General features: G+C 43.8%; 1 protein-coding gene across 1 annotated transcript in view; it reads left to right on the top strand.

The window, feature by feature from the left end:
• The window catches only part of LOC311113064 (sodium/potassium/calcium exchanger 2-like), a gene marked incomplete at both ends in the record, with an annotated part of 168,717 nt that overhangs the window by 56,972 nt on the left and 86,045 nt on the right, over positions 1-25,700 (top strand). The window contains 3 exons of the mRNA XM_084156202.1: positions 6,094-6,135; positions 11,356-11,464; positions 24,426-24,440. Of these exons, the coding sequence (XP_084012328.1) occupies positions 6,094-6,135; positions 11,356-11,464; positions 24,426-24,440 (166 nt within the window). The remainder of the gene's footprint in view (positions 1-6,093; positions 6,136-11,355; positions 11,465-24,425; positions 24,441-25,700) is intronic.

The raw sequence follows: 25,700 nt of genomic DNA, 5'->3' as shown, positions 1-25,700 counted from the left end.
GGGGGGGGGGAGTAGAAGGATTACTTTAATACTATTCCAGGTATTCCTTAAAAAGGTAGGTTTTTTTAATGTTATTTCAGCTCATGAAACGTAACAAAATGTGGAAAAAGTCAAGGGGTCTGAATATTTTCGGAATGCACCAGTCAAAAGTTTGGACACACCTACTCATTCAAGGGTTTGTCTTTATTTTTACTATTTTCTACTTTGTATAGTAATAGTGAAGACATCAAAACTATGAAATAACACATACAGTGGGGAGAACAAGTATTTGATACACTGCCGATTTTGCAGGTTTTTCTACTTACAATGCATGTAGAGGTCTGTACTTTTTATCATAGGTAGTACACTTCAACTGTGAGAGACGGAATCTAAAACAAAAATCCAGAAAATCACATTGTATGATTTTTAAGTAATTCATTTGCATTTTATTGCATGACATAAGTATTTGATACATCAGAAAAGCAGAACTTAATATTTGGTACAGAAACCTTTGTTTGCAATTACAGAGACCATACGTTTCCTGTAGGTCTTGACCAGGTTTGCACACACTGCAGCAGGGATTTTGGCCCACTCCTCCATACAGACCTTCACCAGATCCTTCAGGTTTCGGGGCTGTCGCTGGGCAATACGGACTTTCAGCTCCCTCCAAAGATTTTCTATTGGGTTCAGGTCTGGAGACTGGCTAGGCCACTCCAGGACCTTGAGATGCTTCTTACGGAGCCACTCCTTAGTTGCCCTGGCTGTGTGTTTCGGGTCGTTGTCATGCTGGAAGACCCAGCCACGACCCATCTTCAATGCTCTTACTGAGGGAAGGAGGTTGTTGGCCAAGATCTCGCGATACATGGCCCCATCCATCCTCCCCTCAATACGGTGCAGTCGTCTTGTCCTCTTTGCAGAAAAGCATCCCCAAAGAATGATGTTTCCACCTCCATGCTTCACGGTTGGGATGGTGTACTTGGGGTTGTACTCATCCTTCTTCTTCCTCCAAACACGGCAAGTGGAGTTTAGACCAAAAAGCTATATTTTTGTCTCATCAGACCACATGACCTTCTCCCATTCCTCCTCTGGATCATCCAGATGGTCATTGGCAAACTTCAGACGGGCCTGGACATGCGCTGGCTTGAGCAGGGGGACCTTGCGTGCGTTGCAGGATTTTAATCCATGACGGCGTAGTGTGTTACTAATGGTTTTCTTTGAGACTGTGGTCCCAGCTCTCTTCAGGTCATTGACCAGGTCCTGCCGTGTAGTTCTGGGCTGATCCTCACCTTCGTCATGATCATTGATGCCCCACGAGGTGAGATCTTGCATGGAGCCCCAGACCGAGGGTGATTGACCGTCATCTTGAACTTCTTCCATTTTCTAATAATTGCGCCAACAGTTGTTGCCTTTTCACCAAGCTGCTTGCCTATTGTCCTGTAGCCCATCCCAGCCTTGTGCAGGTCTACAATTTTATCCCTGATGTCCTTACACAGCTCTCTGGTGTTGGCTATTGTGGAGAGGTTGGCGTCTGTTTGATTGAGTGTGTGGACAGGTGCAGTTAATACAGGTAATGAGTGGAGAACAGGAGGGCTTCTTAAAGAAAAACTAACAGGTCTGTGAGAGCCGGAATTCTTACTGGTTGGTAGGTGATCAAATACTTATGTCATGCAATAAAATGTAAATTAATTACTTAAAAATCATACAATGTGATTTTCTGGATTTTTGTTTTAGATTTCGTCTCTCACAGTTGAAGTGTACCTATGATAAAAATTACAGACCTCTACATGCTTTGTAAGTAGGAAAACCTGCAAAATCGGCAGTGTATCAAATACTTGTTCTCCCCACTGTATGGAATCATGTAGTAACCAAAAAAGTGTTAAACAAATCAAAATATATGTTATATTTGAGATTCTTCAAAGAAGCCACCTTTTGCCTTGATGACAGCTTTGCACACTCTTGGCATTCTCTCAACCAGCTTCATGAGGTAGTCACCTGGAATGCATTTCAATTAACAGGTGTGCCTTGTTAAAAGTTAATTTGTGGAATTTATTTCCTTCTTAATGCGTTTAAGCCAATCAGTTGTGTTGTGACAAGGTAGGGTTGGTATACAGAAGATAGCCCTATTTGGTAAAAGACCAAGTCCATATTATGGCAAGAACAGCAAAGCATCAGGTGACCTGTCCTCCACAATCACCTGACCTCAACCCAATTGAGATGGTTTGTGATGAGTTGGACTGCAGAGTGAAGGAAAAGCAGCCAACAAGAGTGTGCAAAGCTGTCATCAAGGCAAAGAGTGGCTCCTTTGAATAATCTAAAATTGAAAATATATTTTTATTTGTTGAAAACTTTTTTGTTACTACATGATTCCATATGTGTTATTTCATAGTTTTGATCTCTTCACTATTATTCTACCATGTAGAAAATAGTAAGAATAAAGAAAAACCCTTGAATGAGTAGGTGTGTCCAAACTTTTGACTGGTAGCATTGTACCCTAACTATACTGAACAAAAATATCAACGCAACAGGCAAAAATTTAAATTACAGTTCATATAAGGACATCAGTCAATTTAAATACATTCATTAGGCCCTAATCTATGGATTTCACATGACTGGGCAGGGGCACAGCCATGGGTGGGTCTGGGTGGGCCTATATATATATATATATATATATATACATATACACAGTTGAAGTCGGATATTTACATACACCTTAGCCAAATACATTTAAACTCAGTTTTTTTTTTACACTTCCTGACATTTAATCCTAGTAAAAATTCCCTGTCTTAGGTCAGTTAGGATCACCACTTTATTTTAAGAATGTGAAATGTCAGAATAATAGTAGAGAGAATGATTTATTTCAGATGTTATTTCTTTCATCACATTCCCAGTGGGTCAGAAGTTTACATACACTCAATTAGTATTTGGTAGCATTGCCTTTAAATTATTTAACTTGGGTCAAACGTTTTGGGTAGCCTTCCACAAGCTTCCCACAATAAGTTGGGTGAATTTTGGCCCATTCCTCCTGACAGAGCTGGTGTAACTGAGTCAGGTTTGTAGGCCTCCTTGCTCGCACACGCTTTTTCAGTTCTGCCCACAAATTTTCTATAGGATTGAGGTCAGGGCTTTGTGATGGCCACTCCAATACCTTGACGTTGTTGTCCTTAAGCCATTTTGCCACAACTTTGGAAGTATGCTTGGGGTCATTGTCCATTTGGAAGACCCATTTTCGACCAAGCTTTAACTTCCTGACTGATGTCTTGAGATGTTGCTTCAATATATCCACATAATTTTCCTTCCTCATGATGCCATCTATTTTGTGAAGTGCACCAGTCCCTCCTGCAGCAAAGCACCCCCACAGCATGATGCTGCCACTCCCGTGCTTCACTGTTGGGATGGCGTTCTTCGGCTTGCAAAACCCCCTTTGATAATGATGGTCATTATGGCCAAAAGGTTCTATTTTTGTTGCAAACCGTAGTCTGGCTTTTTTATGGCAGTTTTGGAGCAGTGGCTTCTTCCTTGCTGAGTGGCCTTTCAGGTTATGTTTATACACATTTGACCCTACTTGTTCATGTCTGACTTTTTTCTAAATTAGTTGGGTAATGCGTCTAGTCTGTGTCTTACCTGTCGATATGCTGTGGGTGAGCACAGTCTCTGTGGATTAATAAATAGGTGAAAATAAATGGATAACAAATTATTCCATACATTTGTCTGAAATTATCCCACATGCAAATTAACACAAAATGTAGCCTGTAGCTTTGCGTAAATCGTTCACTCCCTATTTTTTGTTGTTGCATGTTGCGTGCATTGGTCCAGTTCTTTGATAAAGTCAGGCAAAGGATAGAAGATACGGCGAGGGTGCTTAGGCTACTGTCAGGGTGCTTACCTTGATTTAAACAAACTTTTTGGGGGGACTGATCCGGGTTGTAATGTGAGTTGAGTTTACACTGAGTGCACAAAACATTAAGAACACCTTCCTAATATTGAGTTGTACCTCCCCCCTTTGCCTTCAGAACAGCCTCAATTTGTTGGGCATGGACTCTACAAGGTGTCGAAAGTGTTCCACAGGTATGCTGGCCCATGTTGACTCCAATGCTTCCCACAGTTGTGTCATGTTTTCTGGATGTCCTTTGGGTGGTGGACCATTCTTGATACCCACGGGAAACTGTTGAGCGTGAAAACCCCAGCAGCGTTGCAGTTCTTGAAACAAACAGCTGTGCCTGGCACCTACTACCATACCCCGTTCAAAGGCACTTAAACCTTTTGCCTTGCCCATTCACCCTCTGAATGGTATACATACACAATCCATGTCTCAATTTTCTTAAGGCTTTAAAATAATTTTTAAATCTGTCTCCTCCCCTTCATCTACACTTATTCAAGTTATTTAACAAGTGACATCAATAAGGGATCATAGCTTTCACCTGGTCAGTCTATGTCATGGAGAAAGCATCATAATGTTCATAATGTTTTGTACACACAGTGTATATTATTAAATGTATCACATTTACGGTTAACTGTCTGGTCTGTGCTGTACTTTCTGACGCTGTTGAATAGTTAACTGCTTGTACACTGTATCAGCCAGAACAACTTCTTCATCTAGCTCCATGATTACGGATAGTCCTGAATGAATCGTGAAGAATGATGAGTGAGAAAGGTACAGACGCAAAAATATCCTCCCCAAATTCTGGCAGCCAAGTTGTGCATTGCTGTATGGCATTAATCAGGCTCAATGGTGAAGGACTGAAGGTGCATAAAGATGGAGGAATTCAGATATGACGTCTAGGGCTGGGAATTACCTGGGACCTCATGATATGATTTTTATCACAAAACCTAGGTACCGATAAGATATGTATTGCAATTCTCACAATTTTCACAATTCTATATGTATTGCGATTCAATACAGACATTTTATTGCGATTTCATGTTCCAATCATTTTGCGCGCTGTATAGATTTTAATAAATCAGCCCAATCTACCTTTTCATTTTTTCAAATTGCCGCCGTCTTGGAGTTATAATTGGGATCATGTATGCTAAACAATGCCGATACAAAAAAAGCATAACGGAGTGCTATATCTATACATTGAGAAGCCCAAAACTGGGTTGACGCAAGACAAACAATTTAATAATCAAAAATAAATATTTCCTGAATAACTGTAGTAGATAAGCTTTACACAAGGGGATGATACCGTTGGAACCGATTAATAATACACATCCATCTTGTCCGCCATTACTTTAATGTCACGCGACGTGTATGCGGTCAGCGAAGTCAAACGCAGGACACAGAGCGGCTGGCAACGTACTTTACTGAACACAGTAAAAACGTACAAATCAACAAACCTCCAAACAGGGAGGAAAACACAAAGACCCGTAACACAAAGCAACTGCCGAAATGACAAAGAACAATCACACACAAAATAACCAATGAGAGACAGGGGGTAATATAGGGAATACAATTCAACATAATGGGAAACAGGTGTAAACAATAAAGACCAAACAAGACAAACACCGAAACATCGATCGGCAGCAGCTAGTACTCCGGGGACGACGAACGCCGAAGCCTGCCCGAGCAAGAAGGAGGAGCAGCCTCGGCTGAATCCGTGACATTTAACCCCATTTTACCCCATGGATTGGCCTGTAGCTTGGGGTTAAGAATAGCTTGAGTTAATTTCCTTTGAAAAAGTACTAGCTTGACTTGAACCGGGTTTGTCATTGCTTTACATGTACTAGTTTACATGTAAATCATGGTCATTTACATCTAGGCAAGGTTTACCTTTCCCTCTGTTTTGTTTGAGTCAGTTGGGGTCCTGCAGAGTTAAATGGTCTGTGAATAGAATGGTTTTCCATGTGGCTGATGAATCTCAAGAGCCTGCTGAGAAACACATTTTTAATCAGGAGCCTATCTTGGTCAGCTAGATAATGAGTGACCTACAGTAGACAGCACTGCAATGGTGTCAGTCTCTTGAATCCATTCTTGTCAAATCCTCATCACTACGACACTAATGTCTCTCTACTGTCTTCATCTGCCTATCTCTGGATTGTAAGGCATGCTTCACATCTATGTGCTCTTTCTCTTTCTCCCTCTCTCTCTTTTTCCTCTCTCTTTTGTTCGATGTGAAGGCTGTGAGTCCCGGGGCACCAGAGGATGAGAGCAAGCTGTCGGTAGGTCCTGTCTGGTTTGTCTATGTTTGTGTCTGTGTGTCTATATAGCTAGTCTAACTTCTTTCTCTCCTTCCATACTGTACTCAAGAACCATGCATTCTCTGTTTTATGGGTCTAACCTGCCTGTGTGCCTGTAGGAGCTCTGTCTGTCCTTGCAATTCAAAAAGAATCTCAGTAGGTCACTAGTGCTACTGTGAGTTAGTAGACGATGATGCCTACAGTTTCAAACACTTGAAGACCAGATAATATATCCAAAATGCTAAAAACAAAGTTATTGATCAGAGAGTGTTTTGCTATAGTTCCTTCATAGCCAATATAGGCAACAATGAAGTATTTACTTAAAAGGTTGTCCAAAAAGGCCCCAAAACTGTTTTGGGCAGCAAAAGGAGAATTCTCAGCGGATTCCACTAAGCTGCATCCTTATGGCCTTTCACAAACAGTGCAGACAGCCTGTGCGTCCCCACCCACTCACACCCATATGGCCTTGAGAATTAGCAGCTGACACCTCCAGATTGGGCGGAAGCATCACCACAGGCCAGCCATAGCGGGCGCACTCAAAACCGCCGGAGTAACCTTGGCAAGGGTATTTGGGCTATTTTGGCGATATCATGATGACCACTTTAGCTGTAATGGGTTGCTTTAACTTATGGAGTGGTCCATTCTGTCTGATACCCCTGGCCCTGTGCCTGTTTTAGCATTAGCTGCTGTTGAATTAGCTTACATTTTGCATAAAAGCTTGTGGCTTTCATGTAAAGGACGAACGGTGAATCATATGCAAAAGAGTCTCATTAAAGATTATGATATTGGGCACAGTAGACCTGTCAGAAAGGGCTTTGATTGCTAAACTCCTTCACAAGGTCTTAACCGGCAGCTATGCTTAGGGCTCTTTTTAAATCAGATCCTCTTAAGCCGAGATCCGCATAGTGATTGTTTTGGCAGTGTTGGAGGTGGAACTGTGTTAGAGCTGTCAAATCCACAAGCGGTTCCTGACAATATACATAAAGCGGACATTGCCATTGGCTGCACGGAGTCGCATTAACAGAAATCCCATGCAGCCTTGTTGACGAAACGTGTTTTACTAGCCTGAGTTACAATAAATGTTTCACATTGTGAATTTTACAAACATTCACATTAATTGTGTGTTTGGTGTAGGCTTACATTGGCCTGACAGTTTTAATAGCCGTGTAATTGTCTCTCGGACAAGTTGAGAATTCCCTGTCAAATAGAGAGACAAGGAAGCCCAGCTAGCTTAGCTAGCCTAGCTAGCCTGTAGCCTCAAACGGAGGACGCTAACAAACGTATTCAACGCTGCAGGAACTGTGTTTATTTTGCTTTATTCCGGGGCAATGTGGACCTCCCGGACTTTCAATGTAGCAACTGTTTGCTTGAAGAGGACTACAGGGGAAAAGTGGCTACTCTTAGCAAACAAGTAGCAGACTTACACAAGCTACTGGGGAATCCACGCTCGCCTACTTTTTCTTTCTCTTCTACCCCAGTAGCCGGACGCCGCTCTGGCCTGGTGGAAGCGTCGCCGCCGTATCGGCTCTCCACAGCTGACTGGCCAGTACTCTGCAGGGATCCCTCCCCAAAGGGGTCTCCCCCTTCCCTGGAGAATGGAGTTAGTAGGATGCTCCTGGATGACTTGGTGGATGTTCCTGTTCTCCATCCTACCAACCAGCCATGGAGATATGTCACTCACCTCTGGCAACGGGGGAGTAATTGGCGAAGTTAAGCCCAGACCGGACTTAGACTAGAAACAGCTTTGCTGCCCTGGATCCAGAGGTTCCGGCGCCTTCTTCCTTGGGGGCTTCCGATTCGAGATCGGATCCGGAGGTACCTGCGCCTTCGTCCTCTGTTCTGTCTCCCTCTCCGGTGGCTTCTACCTTGGGTTCAGATCCTCAGAGCTCCTCACTCATCATTCATGATTGGATACTACAGCTGGCTTGGGTCCATCGGGCCCCACTGCCCTTCAGTCCTCGAGAGGTTTGCAAAACCACTCGAGTCAAAAGAACGACCGGACCTCCTCAGCCATTGCACCAGCTGTCGTCATCGGCAGCTCTATGGTAAGAAACATCTCGGTTCCCGGGGAAAAAGCCCTGTGCTATCCTGGAGCACGAGTACAGGACAAAACAAGGCTGCTTCCAACCATTCTGCGACAGCTGCCGGGAGCTGACACTGTCGTAGTCCATGTGGGGTCAAATGACATTAGGAGGGCTACCTCGGAACTGCTGAAAATGTATTTTAAATAACTGTTTCTAGCTCTGACAAATTCCAAAAAGCTGCCAATTATTTCAGGTCCGGTACCATCGTTGGGCCGTGGGTGTGAAAGATTCAGCAGGCTACTAGCATTTCACACCTGGCTAAAAGTTTACTGTAGCTCTGTTGGAATAACTTTTATAGATTACTTTGACACCTTTTGGAAACAGAAGATGCTCTACATGAATGACGGAGTCCATCCAAATCATCTTTGCTCCTGGACTCTGTCCACACATTTCAAGGCTGCGTTGAGACAATGACTTATCAATGACCCAACCCCAGCTCAGATAATCCCGATCATTGTGTTGCTGAGTTGTGGTAATGCTGCAGCAAATGTACATTATCCCAGGGGTGTTGGCAGTCACAATGATAGTAACTTAATTTATGTCCCTTTAACTCCCATGAATGCCTCTGTTGATCCTACAGCTATTGTATACAGTAATCATGTGCCTATGGACCAGCGTTATACTGTTAGCACTGAGACAGTGTGCCCTAGTAGGAAGTCCACTGTATGCAGCTCTCCCTGCACTATCAGCTCAAAAATACAGTAAATAACATTGTGATGTCTACCTCTGACAATAAAGCAATAAAAAAATCAAGCATTCCAGAACAGTGCTCAAAATAGCCTACATTAACATATATAGCCTAAGTAACAAAGTTCATGGAATCAATAACTTGCTAGTAACAGATGACATTCATATTCTGACTATCAGAAACTCACTTAGATAATACATTTGATGATACAGTGGTAGCGATGCATGGCTATAACATCTACAGAAAATATAGAAATGCCAATAGGGACGGTGTTGCGGCCTATGTACAGAGCCACATTCCTGTAAAGCTTAGAGAGGATCTCATGTTAAATACTATTGAAGTAATATGGCTACAGGTTCACCTGCCTCACCATTCTTGTGGGAAGCTGCTATAGACCATAAAGTGCTAACAGTCAGTATCTGGATAATATGTGTAAAATGCTTGATAATGTATGTGATATCAACAGAGAGGTATATTTTCTGGGTGACCTTAATATTGACTGGCTTTCATCAAGCTGCCCACTCAAGAAAAAACTTCAAACTGTAACCAGTGCCTGCAACCTGGTTCAGGTTATCAGTCAACCTACCAGGGTATTTACAAACAGCACAGGAATTAAATAATCAACATGTATTGACCACATCTTTACTAATGCTGCAGAAATCTGCTTTAAATCTGAATCCAAATCCTTCGGATGTAGTGATCACAATATAGTAGCCATATCTAGGAAAACCAAAGTTCCAAAGGCTGGACCTAATATAGTATATTCGAGGTCATACAATAAATTGTGTAGTGATTCCTATGCTGAGGATATTAGAATATTTGCTGGTCTGTGGTGTGTAATGAGGAGCAACCAGATGCTGCACTTGACACATTTATGAAATTGCTTATTCCAGTTACGAATAAGCATGCATCCATTAAGAAAATGACTGTAAAAACTGCTAAATCCCCATGAATTGATGAGGAATTTAAAAAAATGTATGGTTGAGAGGGATGAGGCAAAAGAAATGTCTGGCTGCACGACCGATTGGCAAACGTACTGCAAATTGAGAAATCATGTGACTAAACTGAATAAAAAGAAGAAGAAACTATACGATGAAGCAAAGATAAATGATATAAAGACTGATAGTAAAAAGCTTTGGAGTTTGCAAAAAGGCAAACTCAGCTCCATAATGCCGACATTACAAATCCAAGTATAACTGACCAGATTATTGAAGACAAGCATTGTAAGTTTGATTTCCGAAAAGTGAGTGTGGAAGAGGTGAACAATTATTGTTGTCTATCAACAATGACAAGCCACCAGGGTCAAACAACCTGGAAATAAAATTACTGAGGATAATATCGGACGATATTGCCACTCCTATTTGCCATATCTTCAATCTAAGCCTACATAAAGTGTGTGCCCTCAGACCTAGAGGGGAGAAAAGGTAATTCCGCTGCCCAAGAATAGTTAAAAAACCTTTACTGGCTCAAATAGCCAACCAATCAGCCTGTTACCAACTCTTAGTAAACATTTGGAAAATATTGTGTTTGACCAGATACAATGCTATTTTACAGTAAACAAATTGACAACAGACTTTCAGCACGCTTATAGGGAAGGACATTTAACACAAATGACTGATGATTGGCTGAGAGAAATGTATGATAAAAAGATTGGGAGCTGTTTTGTTAGACTTCAGTGCGGCTTTTGACATTATCGATCATAGTCTGCTGATGACAAAACATATGTGTTATGGCTTTACACCCCCTGCTATATTGTGGATTGAGAGTTACCTGTCTAACAGAACACAGTGGGTGTTCTTTAATGGAAGCCTCTCTAACATAATCCAGGTAGAATCAGGAATTCCCCAGTGCAGCTGTCTAGGCCCCTTACTTTTTTCAATCTTTACTAATGACATGCCACTGGCTCTGAGTAAAGCCTGTGTGTCTATGTATGCGGATTACTCAACACTATACACTGCAACACTTAAAAAGGGCTGCAGTCAGTTTTAGAATGGGTGGCAAGAAATAAGTTAGTCCTAAGTATTTCTGTAACTAAAAGCATTGTATTTGGGACAAATCATTCACTAAACCCTTAACCTCAACTAAATCTTGTAATAAATAATGTGGAAATTGAGCAAGTTGAGGAGACTGAACTGCTTGGAGTAACCCTGAATTGTAAACTGTCATGGTCAAAACATGTTGATGCAACAGTAGCTAAGATGGGGAGAAATCTGTCTATAATAAAGCACTGCTCTGCATTCTTAACAACACTATCAACAAGGCAGGTCCTACAGGCCCTAGTTTTGTCGCACCTGGACTACTGTCCAGTCATGTGGCCAGGTGCCACAAGCCTTTGTCCTTCAGGTATTTCCTTAAGGGAACAGCCAAGGACTAGAAAGGCTTGTGTAATGGTGCCATTGTTTGTTTGACAGCACTGACCTCCTTTTGCAGGCTAGGCCACGGCTCCAGAGAGGTGGCAGCTCAGCCTCCCTGCACAACAGCCTGATGAGAAACAGCATCTTTCAGCTTATGATCCACACACTGGACCCGCTCAGTGAAGGTAAGCAGTTATCCAACACACACAACACTGTTTCTCTACCCTTGTCTTGCTTCTAATGTTTACACAAAGCAACATGTAATGCCTTGGTTTTATCTTTGCCTGGTTCCACAGAAGGTTAAGAACCAAACTGGTGTTCATAATCCCGGTCCTCTTCAGGTTAACCCAGGTTAACGACTCTCTGCCACTCAACCAATGTTCAATGGAGGTTGAGTTGTTGCACATACGTTTTTGCTATTAGATGGATTCTAATAGAACCATGTTCTTCATGGCTATTTGATAAAGAAATATAGAACACACCATAAAGCCTATATTCCGATGCTGTGAAATGGATATGTCTTCATACTACCATAAATGTAGCACTGTCCACTACCATCCCCTCTCAGAGCAGTACAGTAGTATAATGTACTACTAGTCACTTGCTGCTCTGACTTATAGCTCTGAGAGCTGTAAATAACATTCCCAGGTATCCAGATAAGCTAACCACCACTGCTCTTTGTTAAACCTGTAGCTTGGGCCCTATACTTTATATTGCGATTTATTGTGCAGAATTTCTCTTGTTTTTTTCAGACCAGGGCTCTGTGAGCATATACAGTACCCCAGAGGAACCTGGTGAGGGGAGGACGGCTCATAATAATGGCTGAAATAGAGTGAATGGAATGGTATCAAACACATTGAAAGAACAGAAAGGCCCGCACACTGTACATCCTCCCAATTACCACCTTTATTGACAATATTTCGATCCACAAGGATGTTCGTCAGGTCAAAGGAAACCATGTGTTCGATGTGTTTAATACCATTCCATTCATCCCATTCCAGCCATTATTATAAGCCTGTCCTCCAATTTAAAGTGCCACCAGCCACCACTGACTGCAGTACCCTCAGTGAGTCATGGTGTCTACCAGTCTCCCTGCTCTGTTTTTCTCTTGTGTCACTGAGCTCACTAAAAAATGTGAACTGTGGGCACCTCAATTCCCCCTGTGAGATGAGGTCTTCATTTCCTGTTATCTCATATCTGCAGGGGAGGATGGAGTCATACAATACACCTGCTGTTTTAGCCGTTTGTAATTTAGCCAACTTTTTGCAAATTATAAGTCTTTAGGCATTCCCTGTTTAAGATTGGTCCTGAACATGGACTAGGTTTAAGTTATTTTCCTATCACTGCTGTCTATCTTTAAAACAATGTGACATCAGTAATGGAAAACTATGTGGTGCTTGTGAGCTCAAGTAAAGTCCAGATACAGATACAGTATTTGCTTGAGCTATGCCTCTGGCCTGAAATCCAGTGTCACCTCTCCATGGACATAATAGGATAAATATAGCTACAGTGCCTTCAGAAAGTATTCATACCCCTTGACTTATTCCACATTTTGCTGTGTTACAGCCTGAATTCAAAATGGATTTAAAATGTTTTTTTCTCACCCATCTACACACAATACCCCATAATGACAAAGTGAAAATATGTTTTTAGAAATGTTTGCAAATATATTGAAAATGAAATACAGAAATGATGAGATAAATCTAATTTACATAATTATTCACACCCGAGTCAATACTTTGTAGAAGCACCTTTGGCGGCGTTTACAGCTTTGAGTCGTCTTGGGTATGTTTGTATCAGCTTTGCACATCTGGATTTGGAATTTCTCTCCTGGTCTTCCTTGCAGATTTTCTCAAGCTCTGTTAAGTTAGATGGGGAGTGGGGGTGAACAGCAATCTTCAAGTCTTTTCACAGATTTTTAATGGGATTCAAGTCTGGGCTTTGGCTGGGCCACTCCAGGTACTTCACATTATTGTTCTGAAGCTATTGCAGTGTTGCTTTGGCTGTATACTTGGGGTCATTGTCCTGTTGGAACGTAAATCTTCGCCCCAGTCTAAGGTCGTTTGCACTCTGAAGCAGGTTCTAATCAAGAATCTGCCTGTATTTGGCTACATTTATTTGATCCTCTATCCTTACCAGTCTCACAGTCCCTGCAACAGAAAACACATCCCCATAGCATGACGCTGCCACCACCATGCTTCACATTAGTGATGGCGTTAGATGAGTGATGAGCTGTGCCTGGTTTTCTCAAGACATAGCACTTTGCATTCAGGCCAAATAGTTACATTTTTGTCTCATCAGACCACAGAATCTTTTGCCTTATTCTCTCATAGTCTTTGACGTGCCTTTTTGCAAACTCCAGGCGTGCTGTCATGTGTCTTTTTCTCATGAGTGGCTTCCATCTGGCCACTCCAGATTGGTGAAGTCCTGTTCTTCCATCTCAGCCAAGGAACTCTGTAGTTCTGTCAGAGTGGTCCATCAGTTCTTGGTCACCTCCCTGACCAAGGTCCTTCTTGCCTGGTTGCTCAGTTTGGTCAGACGGCCAGCTCTAGGCAGAGTCTGGGTAGTTATATGTTTTTTCAATTTCCCAATGGAGACCACTGTTCTCTTGGAAACTTTCAACACTCGAGAAATTGTTTTATACCGTTCCCCAGATATATGCCTCATCACAATTATATCTCAGAGATCTACGGATAGTTCCTTGGACTTCATGATATAATTTCTGCTCTGACATGCACTGTCAACTGTGGGACCTTATATAGACAGGTGTGTTTCTATCTAAAATGTAATGTCTAAACAATTTAATTGGCCACAGGTGGACTCCAATCAAGTTGTAGTGACATCTCAAGGATGATCAAAGGAAATTGGATGCAACACTCCATTTGGAGTGGCATAGCAAAGGTGTGTGAATACCTATGTAAATTAAATTTCTGTATTTCATTTTAAATACATTTGCAAACATTTATAAAAAATGTTTTCACTTTGTCATTATGAGATATTATGTCGATGGGTAGGAATATATATATGTTTTAATTCATTTTGAATTCAGGCTGTTACACAACAAAATGAGAAATAAGTCAATGGGTATAAATAGTTTCTGAAGGCACTGTATGTCATGGTGGGAGTCCATATCATGGCGCTTTCACAAACACTATTAGCCCACAGATGTGTGTAATGCTTTTATCCTAATAAATGGCTGCTAAGGGAAACATCTTAGACGTAATGTGAGCTCAGTGTCATATCGGGAATCTAGTGAAGGAGAGCGCTGGAATCCAAGTAGAAAACCTATTAGCTATTTAAAGAGAAATTATAAATGGCATCGCGTCAGGGCTGAATATGCTAATTCAGTGGGGAGGTACAGTGTCATTCCAATCTAATCCCATCAAGGGAGTAGGAGGAAAATATCACCCAATTTTGCAATGCGAATAGAAAGGCAAGGAACTTGAAGATGACTTGAATAATTTGCATTCTGCATATTAAAGCTTAGATGAAGGAGATTTTTGAAGGTCAGAGAAAGATAGCAGCCATGTTTTTTATGTGGGATGAATGTAATTGAGCATTTCCCTTTTTTTTTTTTTTATAAGTGAGAGCCGAAGAAATGTTTGAAATGCAGGTGTGAAGAAATGTTGTCAGTAGTTTTAAAGGAGTAAATGACTAGTGTTGTTGACCTGTAAAATGGTCTGCCGTTCTGAGGACTGATTGTGTAGTTAATTGTACTGTCACGAATTCCGCCGAGACTGCTCCTCCTCCTTGTTCGGGCAGGCTTCGGCGTTCGTCGTCCCCGGAGTACTAGGTGCTACCGCTTGATGTTCTCTATGTTTGTTTGGTTTTGTCTTGTTGTTGCACCTGTTTCGTCTTATGTATTGATTATGTCACCTATACGTTTCCTTTGGTTTTGTTTGCAGTTGTGTGTTGTTGTCCGCCTGTCCGTTGGTGTATCTTTATTGTGCTCTAGTAGTTAGTGTTTTTACGCACTGTTTGCGTAATCGCTCGCCTCCTGTGTTTGAGGCCCGTTATTTTTGTTATTGTCTTTGTGACAATTAAAGTCGTTTCGACTAAGCTTCTGTGTCCTGCGCCTGACTCCAACACCGCATCCACATCAGCTTGTGACAGAACAACACACCATACTATGGAGTCAGCAGGAGCAGCGGCGGCGACCGAGTCGCTGGAGGATCGGGTCAGCTGCCAGGACGCCAGGATCCAGCAACTCGGCTCCGCCATGCAGGAGGTGATGAACACCCTGCGCCGATGGGAAAGGGGAGGCGTGCCCACACCTCCTCCTACATTACCACCACCATAGGCCAGCCCCACCAGACCAGCTCCGGAATCCAGTGGGATTCGGCTCTCGCTCCCGAGGGCGTATGATGGCACCGCAGCTGGGTGTCAGGGGTTCCTCCTTCAGGTGGAACTCTACCTGGCCACCATATACCCGGCGCCCTCGGTATACGAGAGCGTTTCCGCCCTCATCTCCTGTCTCTCCGGCAAGTCGTTGAAGTGGGCCAACGCCGAATGGAGGGGAATAGACGCCGCCACCATCAGCTACGCGGAGTTCTCCCGCCGCTTCAGGGCTGTATTCGATCACCCTCCTGAGGGTAAAGCGGCGGGGGAGCGTCTGTTCCACCTCCGACAGGGGAAGAGGAGCGCACAGGAGTTCGCCCTGGATTTCCGGACTCTAGCGGCGGATGTGGGGTGGAATGAGAGGGCCCTCATCGACCACTATCGGTGTAGCCTGCGTGAAGACGTTCGTCGAGAGCTGGCCTGCAGGGACACCAATCTGTCCTTCGACCAGCTGGTGGACATGTCCATCCGTCTGGATACCCTGCTGGCCACCCGCGGACGTCCCGAGTTGGGGCCGTCCATTCCATCCCCCAGCACCTCCGAGCCGAGCCCTATGGAGCTCGGGGGTGCTGGCGCTAGAGAGAGAAGGAGAGAGAACCCGAGGGGGGCCGTCCCCTGCACCAACTGTGGCCGTGGAGGACACACTGCGGCTAGGTGCTGGGGAGGGTCTCCAGGGAATCGGGGCAACAGGTCGCGCACTGGGGAGTCATTTCAGGTGAGTAGGCGCCCCACTCACCCAGAGCTCTCTGTTGTTCACTTGTGTATACCTGTGGTATTTCCTCAGGTTGCATCTCATTCCCAGCATAAGGCGCTAGTCGATTCAGGCGCAGCTGGGAATTTTATTGATCGGAAATGTTGTACTAAGTTAGGGATTCCCCTCCTGCCCGTTGATGCACCCTTCCCTGTCCATGCCCTAGATAGCCGCCCATTGGGATCTGGGTTGATTAGGGAGGTCACAGCGCCACTAAAGATGAAGACGCAGGGGGGTCATGAGGAGATCATTCAGTAGTACCTGATTGACTCTCCTGCGTATCCCGTGGTGCTGGGGCTTCCTTGGTTAATCACCCATGACCCCACCATTTCGTGGCAACAGAGGGCTCTCAAGGAATGGTCTGACCAGTGTGTTGGGCGATGTTTAGGTGTTTCCGTTGGGGCGACCACGGTGGAGAGTCCGAACCAAGTGCCCGCAATGCACATTCCCCCTGAGTATGAGGATTTGGCACTCGTGTTCAGCAAGACGAGGGCGACGCGATTGCCACCTCATAGACAGGGAGATTGTGCGATAAACCTCCAGACAGGTGCGGCACTCCCGCGGAGCCATGTGTATCCTCTGTCTCAAGAGGAGACGGCAGCTATGGAGACATACATAGCTGAGTCCCTGAGACAAGGATACATACGGTCCTCCACTTCCCCTGCATCCTCAAGTTTCTTTTTTGTGAAGAAGAAGGATGGAGGGTTGCGCCCGTGTATGGATTACCGTAGTCTCAATCAGATCACTGTTAAATACAGTTACCCTCTTCCTCTGATTGCGAGTATGACTGAATCATTGCACGGAGCGCGTTTCTTCACAAAACTGGATCTCAGGAGCGCCTATAACTTGGTGCGCATTAGGGAGGGAGATGAATGGAAGACGGCATTTAGTACCACCTCAGGTCATTATGAGTATCTTGTCATGCCATACGGGTTAATGAATGCTCCTTCAGTCTTCCAATCATTTGTGGACGAGATCTTCCGGGATCTGCATGGGCAGGGTGTGGTAGTGTACATTGATGACATCCTAGTGTATTCTTCTACACGAGCCGAGCATGTAGCCCTGGTGCGCCGAGTGTTGGGTAGGCTGTTGGAGCATGACTTGTATGTCAAGGCAGAGAAATGTCTGTTTTTCCAGGAGTCCATCTCCTTCTTGGGTCATCGGTTGTCCGCGTCAGGGGTGAAGATGGAGATTGACCGTGTGTCGGCCGTGCGTAACTGGCAAACCCCAACCACTGTTAAAGAGGTGCAGCAGTTTTTGGGTTTTGCCAATTACTACCGGAGGTTTATCCGGGATTTTGGACAGGTAGCAGCTCCCATTACTTCCCTGCTGAAGGGGGGCCCGGTGCGTTTGCAGTGGTCGGCTGAAGCGGACAGGGCGTTAAGTAAACTGAAGGACCTGTTCACTTCGGCTCCGGTGCTGGTGCACCCGGACCCCGCTTTAGCGTTCCAGGTAGAGGTGGACGCGTCAGAGGCCGGTACTGGGGCAGTACTCTCGCAACGCTCCGGCACGCCTCCTAAGCTCCGTCCCTGCGCTTTTTATTCTAAAAAGCTCAGCCCGGCGGAACGTAATTATGACGTAGGGGACAGGGAGCTGTTAGCCGTGGTTCAAGCCCTAAAGGTGTGGAGGCATTGGCTTGAGGGGGCTCAACACCCTTTTCTCATTCTGACTGACCATCGTAACCTGGAGTACATCCGGGCAGCTAGGAGATTGAACCCTCGTCAGGCTAGGTGGAACATGTTTCTGACCCGGTTCGTTTTTAAGATCACTTACATCCCAGGGTCCCAGAACGGTAAGGCAGACGCCCTGTCCCGGCGGTATGACACAGAGGAGAGGTCCGTTGAGCCCACTCCCATACTGTCTTGTCTGGAGTCTTGTCTGGTGGCACCGGTGGTATGGGAGGTTGATGCGGAAATTGAGCGGGTGTTACGCACCGACCCTACTTCCCCAGAGTGTCCAGTGGGTCGGACGTACGTGCCGCTCGAGGTCCGTGATCGTCTCATTTATTGTGCTCATACGTCACCCTCCTCTGGACATCCAGGTATTGGCCGGACAGTGCACTGCCTTATTGTTAAGTACTGGTGGCCAACATTGGCTAGGGACGTGAGGGTTTATGTCTCCTCCTGCTCGGTGTGCGCTCAGTGTAAGGCGCCTAGACACCTGCCCAGGGGGAAGTTACAACCCCTGCCCGTTCCACAACGGCCGTGGTCTCACCTCTCGGTGGACTTTGTCATGGACCTTCCCCCCTCTCAGGGGAATAACACTATTCTGGTCGTTGTGGATCGGTTCTCTAAGGCCTGTCGTCTCATCCCAATGCCGGGTCTCCCTACTGCCCTACAGACCGCTGAGGCTTTGTTCACCCACGTCTTCCGGCACTACGGGGTTCCCGAGGATATAGTGTCTGATCGGGGTCCCCAATTCACCTCTAGAGTCTGGAGGGCGTTCATGGAACGCTTGGGGGTCTCGGTTAGCCTTACCTCGGGTTTCCACCCTGAGAGTAATGGGCAGGTGGAGAGAGTGAACCAGGATGTGGTTAGGTTTCTGAGATCATATTGCCAGGGCCGGCAGGAGGAGTGGTCGGGGTATATCCCCTGGGCAGAGATGGCTCAAAACTCTCTTCGCCACTCCTCTATTAACCTGACCCCTTTCCAGTGCGTGTTAGGGTATCAGCCGGTTCTGGCACCATGGCATCAGAGCCAGATCAAGGCTCCTGCGGTGGATGAGTGGTTTCGGCGCTCGGAGGAGACGTGGAACGCTGCACACGTACATCTGCAGCTGGCCATCCGCAGGCAGAAGGCGAGCGCCGATCTCCACCGCAGTGAGGGTCCAGTATACGCACCTGGAGATCGAGTCTGGCTCTCGACTCGAATCCTGCCCCTTCGCCTGCCTTGCCGGAAGCTTGGCCGGCGGTTTGTGGGGCCATTTAAAGTCCTGAGGAGATTGAACGAGGTGTGTTACAAGTTGCAACTGCCTAATGACTATCACATTAACCCCTCGTTCCATGTGTCTCTCCTTAGGCCGGTGGTAGCTGGTCCACTCCAGGACAGTGAGATAAGAGAGACCCCTCCGCCCCCACTGGACATCGAGGGGGCTCCGGCGTACTCAGTCCGGTCCATCGTGGATTCGAGACGTCGGATGGGGGGTCTACAATATCTCGTGGAGTGGGAGGGGTACGGTCCGGAGGAACGGTGCTGGGTGCCTAGGAGGGACATTTTAGATCCATCCCTCCTGACTGAGTTCCACCGTAGTCATCCTACGCGCCCTGCTCCACTTCCTCCTGGCCGTCCCCGAGGCCGGGGTCGGCGCACGGCTGGAGCCGCGCATCAAGGGGGGGGGGGGGTACTGTCACGAATTCCGCCGAGACTGCTCCTCCTCCTTGTTCGGGCAGGCTTCGGCGTTCGTCGTCCCCGGAGTACTAGCTGCTACCGCTTGATGTTCTCTATGTTTGTTTGGTTTTGTCTTGTTGGTGCACCTGTTTTGTCTTATGTATTGATTATGTCACCTATAAGTTTCCTTTGGTTTTGTTTGCAGTTGTGTGTTGTTGTCCGCCTGTCCGTTGGTGTATCTTTATTGTGCTCTAGTAGTTAGTGTTTTTACGCACTGTTTGCTTAATCGCTCGCTTCCTGTGTTTGAGGCCCGTTATTTTTGTTATTGTCTTTGTGACAATTAAAGTCGTTTCGACTAAGCTTCTGTGTCCTGCGCCTGACTCCAACACCGCATCCACATCAGCTTGTGACATGTACTGGGAGTTGTAGTTGCTGGAATGAGTTCAGATTTTTCAGTCTTCACTTTCCTGGAAAGCTGAGCCTTGAATGAATCGATTCAAAAAGAAGATTAATCAATTGTGCCCTGACTGACTGCTAAGTGACTATTACCATGCATCACCTCCTTGTCACACTCCTAGACGCCCCATTACTCACTTACCATTATTTAATTTTAGTCATTCCATCTGGGTGATAAAGTTCTAAATCACAGTCTGGTATGGGAATAGAAATGTGTGAGGGCATAGTGTGGTGTAGAAATAAATGCAACCATGCGACCTACTCCCTCTTGCAATTTGTTTAGCAGCCAACTGTAGGGTGGTTCTCAAATTGATTTAAAATACTTACCACATGGTGGTTAAATCATGTTTGTACCCTGGGACCTTTAAGTGATTTGAAACATTGTGCAGTTCCTTTAAAAGATAATGGAATGTTGTTAAGATTATAAATTATTCTGACAAGTCTCAGAGTCAGTGTTTTCCGTATTCTTTACATGGAAAGATCCTGACCATGCAAAGTAGCCTTTATTACTAAACCAAATCAAATCAAAGTTCATTCGTCATATACACAGGATACAGCAGGGTGTAAACGGTGCAATGAAATGCTTACTTGAGAGCTACCTCTCAACAGTGCAGTGAAATATAGAAAAAATGTAAGTAACAACAATAACACAATAAGGCAATAAGTGGTAAACAGATATTAAAAAGTATGAAAGTACTAGTAGAACTAGCAGCAGTAGAGCATTAAGATATGTTGGGAATTATACACTGAGTATACAAAACATTCGGAACACCTTCCTAATATTGAGTTGCACCCCCACCTTTTGCCCTCAGAACAGCCTCAATTCGTCAGTGCATGTACTCTACAAGGTGTCAAAAGCGTTTCACAGGGATGCTGGCCCATGTTGACTTCAATGCTTCTCATAATTGTTTCAAGTTGGCTGGATGTCCTTTGGGTGGTGGACCATTATTGAAACACATTCTTGAAAAACCCAGTAGTGTTGCAGTGCTTGACACAAAACAGTGCGCCTGGCACATACTACCATATCCCGTTCAAAGGCACTTAAATATTTTGTCTTGCGCATTCAACCTATGAATGGCACACATACACAATCCATGTTTCAATTGTCTCAGACTTCAAGATCCTTCTTTAACCTGTCTACTCCCCTTCATCTACACTGATTGAAGTGGATTTAATAACAAGTGACATCAATAAGGGATCATAGCTTTCACCTGGATTCACCTGGTCTGTCTATGTCATGGAAAGAGCAGGTGTTCTTAATGTTTTGTATACTTAGTGTACCCACTGGGCAAAAACTGGTTGAATCAACGTTGTTTCCATGCCATTTCAAAAATATATATATATGTGATGACGTTGAATCAACTTGGAAAACTGATTTTTTATTGTTTTCACCCAACTTTTAACCTAAATCCAATAACATGTTGAAATTATTTTTTTATTTCACGTTGAATTTACGTTAGTTGACAACTCAACCAAATGTAAATCAAAACTAGAAATTACGTCTATAATAGTATGACGGTTGATAAAGTGAGCAATACAATAAATAGTAATAAATAATAGCAGCAGTGATGGTAGTGAGTGTAAGAGTGTGTGTGTGTGTGTGTGTGTGTGTGTGTGTGTGTGTGTGTGCGTGTGTGTGTGTGTGTGTGTGTGTGTGCTTGCGTGTGAGTGTGAGAGTGTGATAGATTGCGTGTGAGTATGTGTATGGATTGGGTGTGTAGAGAGTCAATGCAAATACTTTTTTTCTGTGATTGAATCAACATTATATCAGCCCCTTTTCAATGCAACAAACCAAATCAAATCTAACTTTGCAAGATTGAGTCTGTGATTTTGTTGTAGGCAGAGCCTATAATTCTATTGGCTGGGGTAGCCCACAAGCGGTCTTTCAGTCACCCATGAGTGTTAATATTCTTTGCTATTTAGCGAGTTATTAGCCCCGTTATAGATAAGTATAGGTCAGCAATGGGGGGTTACTGCTTCCTACAAGAGCACAAAACTTGTATGCCACCTTTCAAGCTGTCTTTGGAAAACCAGTCAAGTAAGAAGCTTACGTCTTAATTAAAGGGGCAGTGTTGTATTTTGAGACAGGCTTGAGTATGCAAATAAGCCAATAAGAAAGTGGTTTCTTGCATCATACAACACAATACAATGTAATTTACAGTCACCTATTTGGCCCATGGTGTTACAGATCAAGTAAAACATTATATCATCGTTTTTTAAAGTCTCATGCAATGTAGGCAGGCCTGCATTGAACACCACATATAGGCTACTGAAGGCTATATCATAGAAATCAAAGGCTATTTCCATGTGAAAATGTTATGGGATTTGCTCCATTGGTTTTGTTGGTAGGCCTACATTATGCTAAAATAGCCACAATAGCCTATTGGCTACTGGCTAAAACTGTAAGGGTACAGCCTCAGTGTTCACTGTAAACGCGCGCCAGAAGTTGCAAAAATTCTCACAACTTTCAAGTTTCCGCTCACAAGACCTAAAATTTGCTCAGTGCCCCAAAAAATTAAAGGGAACATCGGTTAAAAGCGTTATTTAGAAGATAGGAAGAGAGATTTTCCATTAGAAAAATTTATACATTTTTCAATGCTTGTTAAGGATACTATAGTTATCACGTTTCACATTGGCTTTATTAACTACAAAAAGGTAAGATGTGTTTTTAATTCTGGTGCCACACTGCACACACAAGCTTGTTAGCAAGTTAGCTCTGGTCCAGCCAACTCTCATAAGTTCAAAGACATTCAAAGTTCCTCCATAAAAGCCGCTCCTCTGTAGGTATAATTCTGTGGGCTTAATTCAGATAATGCATGTCATAACAAGATGCTCAGCGCTTCAAGCAGCCTCCTACTCCACCCTCTCTCAATCTCTCCCCACGCATGTAAACAACTATATTGCCCGCTACATAGCAAGCTGCTTTATCCGCACTTATTGGTGAAGTAATTTAGTTAGCTAAATGTAAAAAACTGTCAATTTCACAGGTTAAAAACAAATAAAGAGAGTCGCACACTCTATGTATAAACTCCCAGTAATTCAGGGTGACCCTGAAGAAGGCACAGTGATGCTGAAACGTTGGTGGTTTCTTACCCAATACATTACTGGGAGTTTATACATAGAGTTGTGACTCTCTTTATTTGTTTTTATAGCTTACAGTTTATTCACCGTTAGCCAGCACCTCTACACTGTTCAGAACGAAAGTTTGGTTCCAACCCCTAGTGCAAATAGTCTCTGAACCTCATGTTTGTGCAGGTGGATGGCTAGGGACGCTGTTTAACAGTCTTATGGCCTGGAGGTAGAAGCTGTCTGGGAACCTGTTGGTCTGAGACCGGATGCTCCGCTACCATCTGCCAACACTGGACAGGGCAAGCAGAAGCATCAGTCAAAGACAGAGCCAAAGTATCTTGTCCTTAAGCCTCACCATCCCTTGCAGGCTTTTAGACATTAAGTGGCTCAGTGGTGTTATATAAAGCTGGCAGTGTTCATAAATATCTCATAGAGACTTGTAAAAGTAAGTGGAATTATGCTGTCTAGTCTCACTAGACACATCCCACTGGGCACAGATGTCAATTTCATTGAAATGACGTGGAAACAGCGTTGATTCAACCTGTGTGTGCTCAGTGGGAGAGGAGCTTGTATTGGAATACGAAGAACAACCTTTCATTGGTTGGTATTCATTTGCCATGGTGCAAGACTGTGGTACATTCTTTTGTATTATTAAAGCTGAAGATAACCTCACTGTAAAGCTTGGGAACAACAAAGCTAATTTTCCAGGAAATCATGTCTATAAAGTCCAGTGCATGTCTGTCAAAAGGTGCTATCTAGAACCTAAAAGGGTTCTTCAGCTGTCCCCATAGGAGAACCCGTTGAATAACTATTTTTGGTTCCAGGTAGAACCCTTTTGGTTCCATGTAGAACCTTTTCCCCAGAGGGTTCTACATGGAACCCAAAACAGTTCTACCTGGAACCAAAAAGGTTTCTCCTATGGGGACAGTCAAAGAACCCTTTTGGAACCCTTTTTTCTAAGAGTGTAGCAATATTCCAATGGCCAAATGTGCTTATTTTATTTTTGGATCTAGTTAACCATAATTTATCCAGCTCATTAAGATAATTCAGAGCCAACTCTCATTGGTGTTAATGGCCTAAGCAGAATGCAAACCTTTCATAAGATTAAAGTCCAATGTTTTATCATGTTTTATCAACTTATACATCATCTGGTTTATCTTTTCTCTCTCCCTTTCTATATCTCTCTTTCTTCCTCTGTCCCCTCAGAATTTGCTGATTCTGGTGAGTTACTTTTCTAATTATCTTTGCCAAAAAGCTGTTCATTATCATCCCCACAGCTTGGAAGCGACTTTTTGCCAAACTTTCCCCTTTGATTGTACCTCTCCCTGTTTGCAGTTATGTCAACAACTGTCCAAACCTAAGTTTCTATGTAGACACTCCCTTACACATTTTTACTATTTTATGTGGATGTATACCCATTGGAAAACCTCTGTAACCATTTCAGTATTGTTTCCATTATCATTCCCCTCTCCCCTCTTTTTTACCCCTTGTAAGCGAACCATTGTAACAATATATACTATACTCACCATCTTGAATGCATGGGACCGGGAGATACATTGGGGCCAAACACTGAGAGAGCTGAATAAATTATTTGTTCTTTGACACACGTCCAAAAAAGTAGAGGACACAGGACTATGGAAAGACCAAAAACAGTCAGTGGCCGACCATTGCCCACTGTATCTGTGGTGTGTTTGCACAGTTGAAAAGGAGAAATAGAAGGTGCTTGCCACTTTGATTCCTTAATAAATCTACATGTTTTCAGGATGACACAAACAGCATGTAATTGTAATTTAGTCTCTGACACTAGCAATACTGTCTTTTGGTAGCTTGGTATGTTTACATTATTTATTTTTTATTATGGTCAGCTAGCTAGTCATAATGTGTAACAAACCACACCTAACCTTACACTTTGAGTTTTTTTGTACTTGTATTTTTATAGACATTCCTTTTGACTTAGAAGTCAAGACAAGAATGACATGAACATTTGGGAAATGTGTTTAGAAATCCTTTCAGTGTCAGACACAGTTCTTCATTACAGTTTTTTTTCCCAATCACATTGCTGCATTTTGTACTGTAAGTACTGTAAGTGGTATATTTTCTAAACTCGAAATGCAAAACTCTAAACTGATAGCACTTCTAATGTAATGTAACCATGAATGTTTACCTTGCACAAATGGGTAATTTGGTCATTATAGAGTTCTGTTATTTCTGTTTTGAAATTGGTTCCTAAATTATGTTGTGCCCATCCTATTTTATTGAAGGTCCTTTTTTGGAAGAGACAATTCAAATCTGTCCAGCCCCTGTGCTATTATTACACACCACAACTGTCAGCACACTCTCTCTTTTTCCATCAGTGTGGAGCTAAAAACAATATCACTTAGGAGCTGCATCAAATATTGAACTGCAGAGAACAGGGAGGGGCTACATTGAACATAGAGGTTTTGTGCCTGAGCTCTCTTTGAACAGCAAAATCATGTCATA

Source organism: Coregonus lavaretus, assembly GCF_964263955.1.
Source record: "Coregonus lavaretus genome assembly, chromosome: 39".
NCBI lineage: Eukaryota > Metazoa > Chordata > Actinopteri > Salmoniformes > Salmonidae > Coregonus > Coregonus lavaretus.
This window is presented reverse-complemented; position numbering and strand designations above follow the sequence as displayed.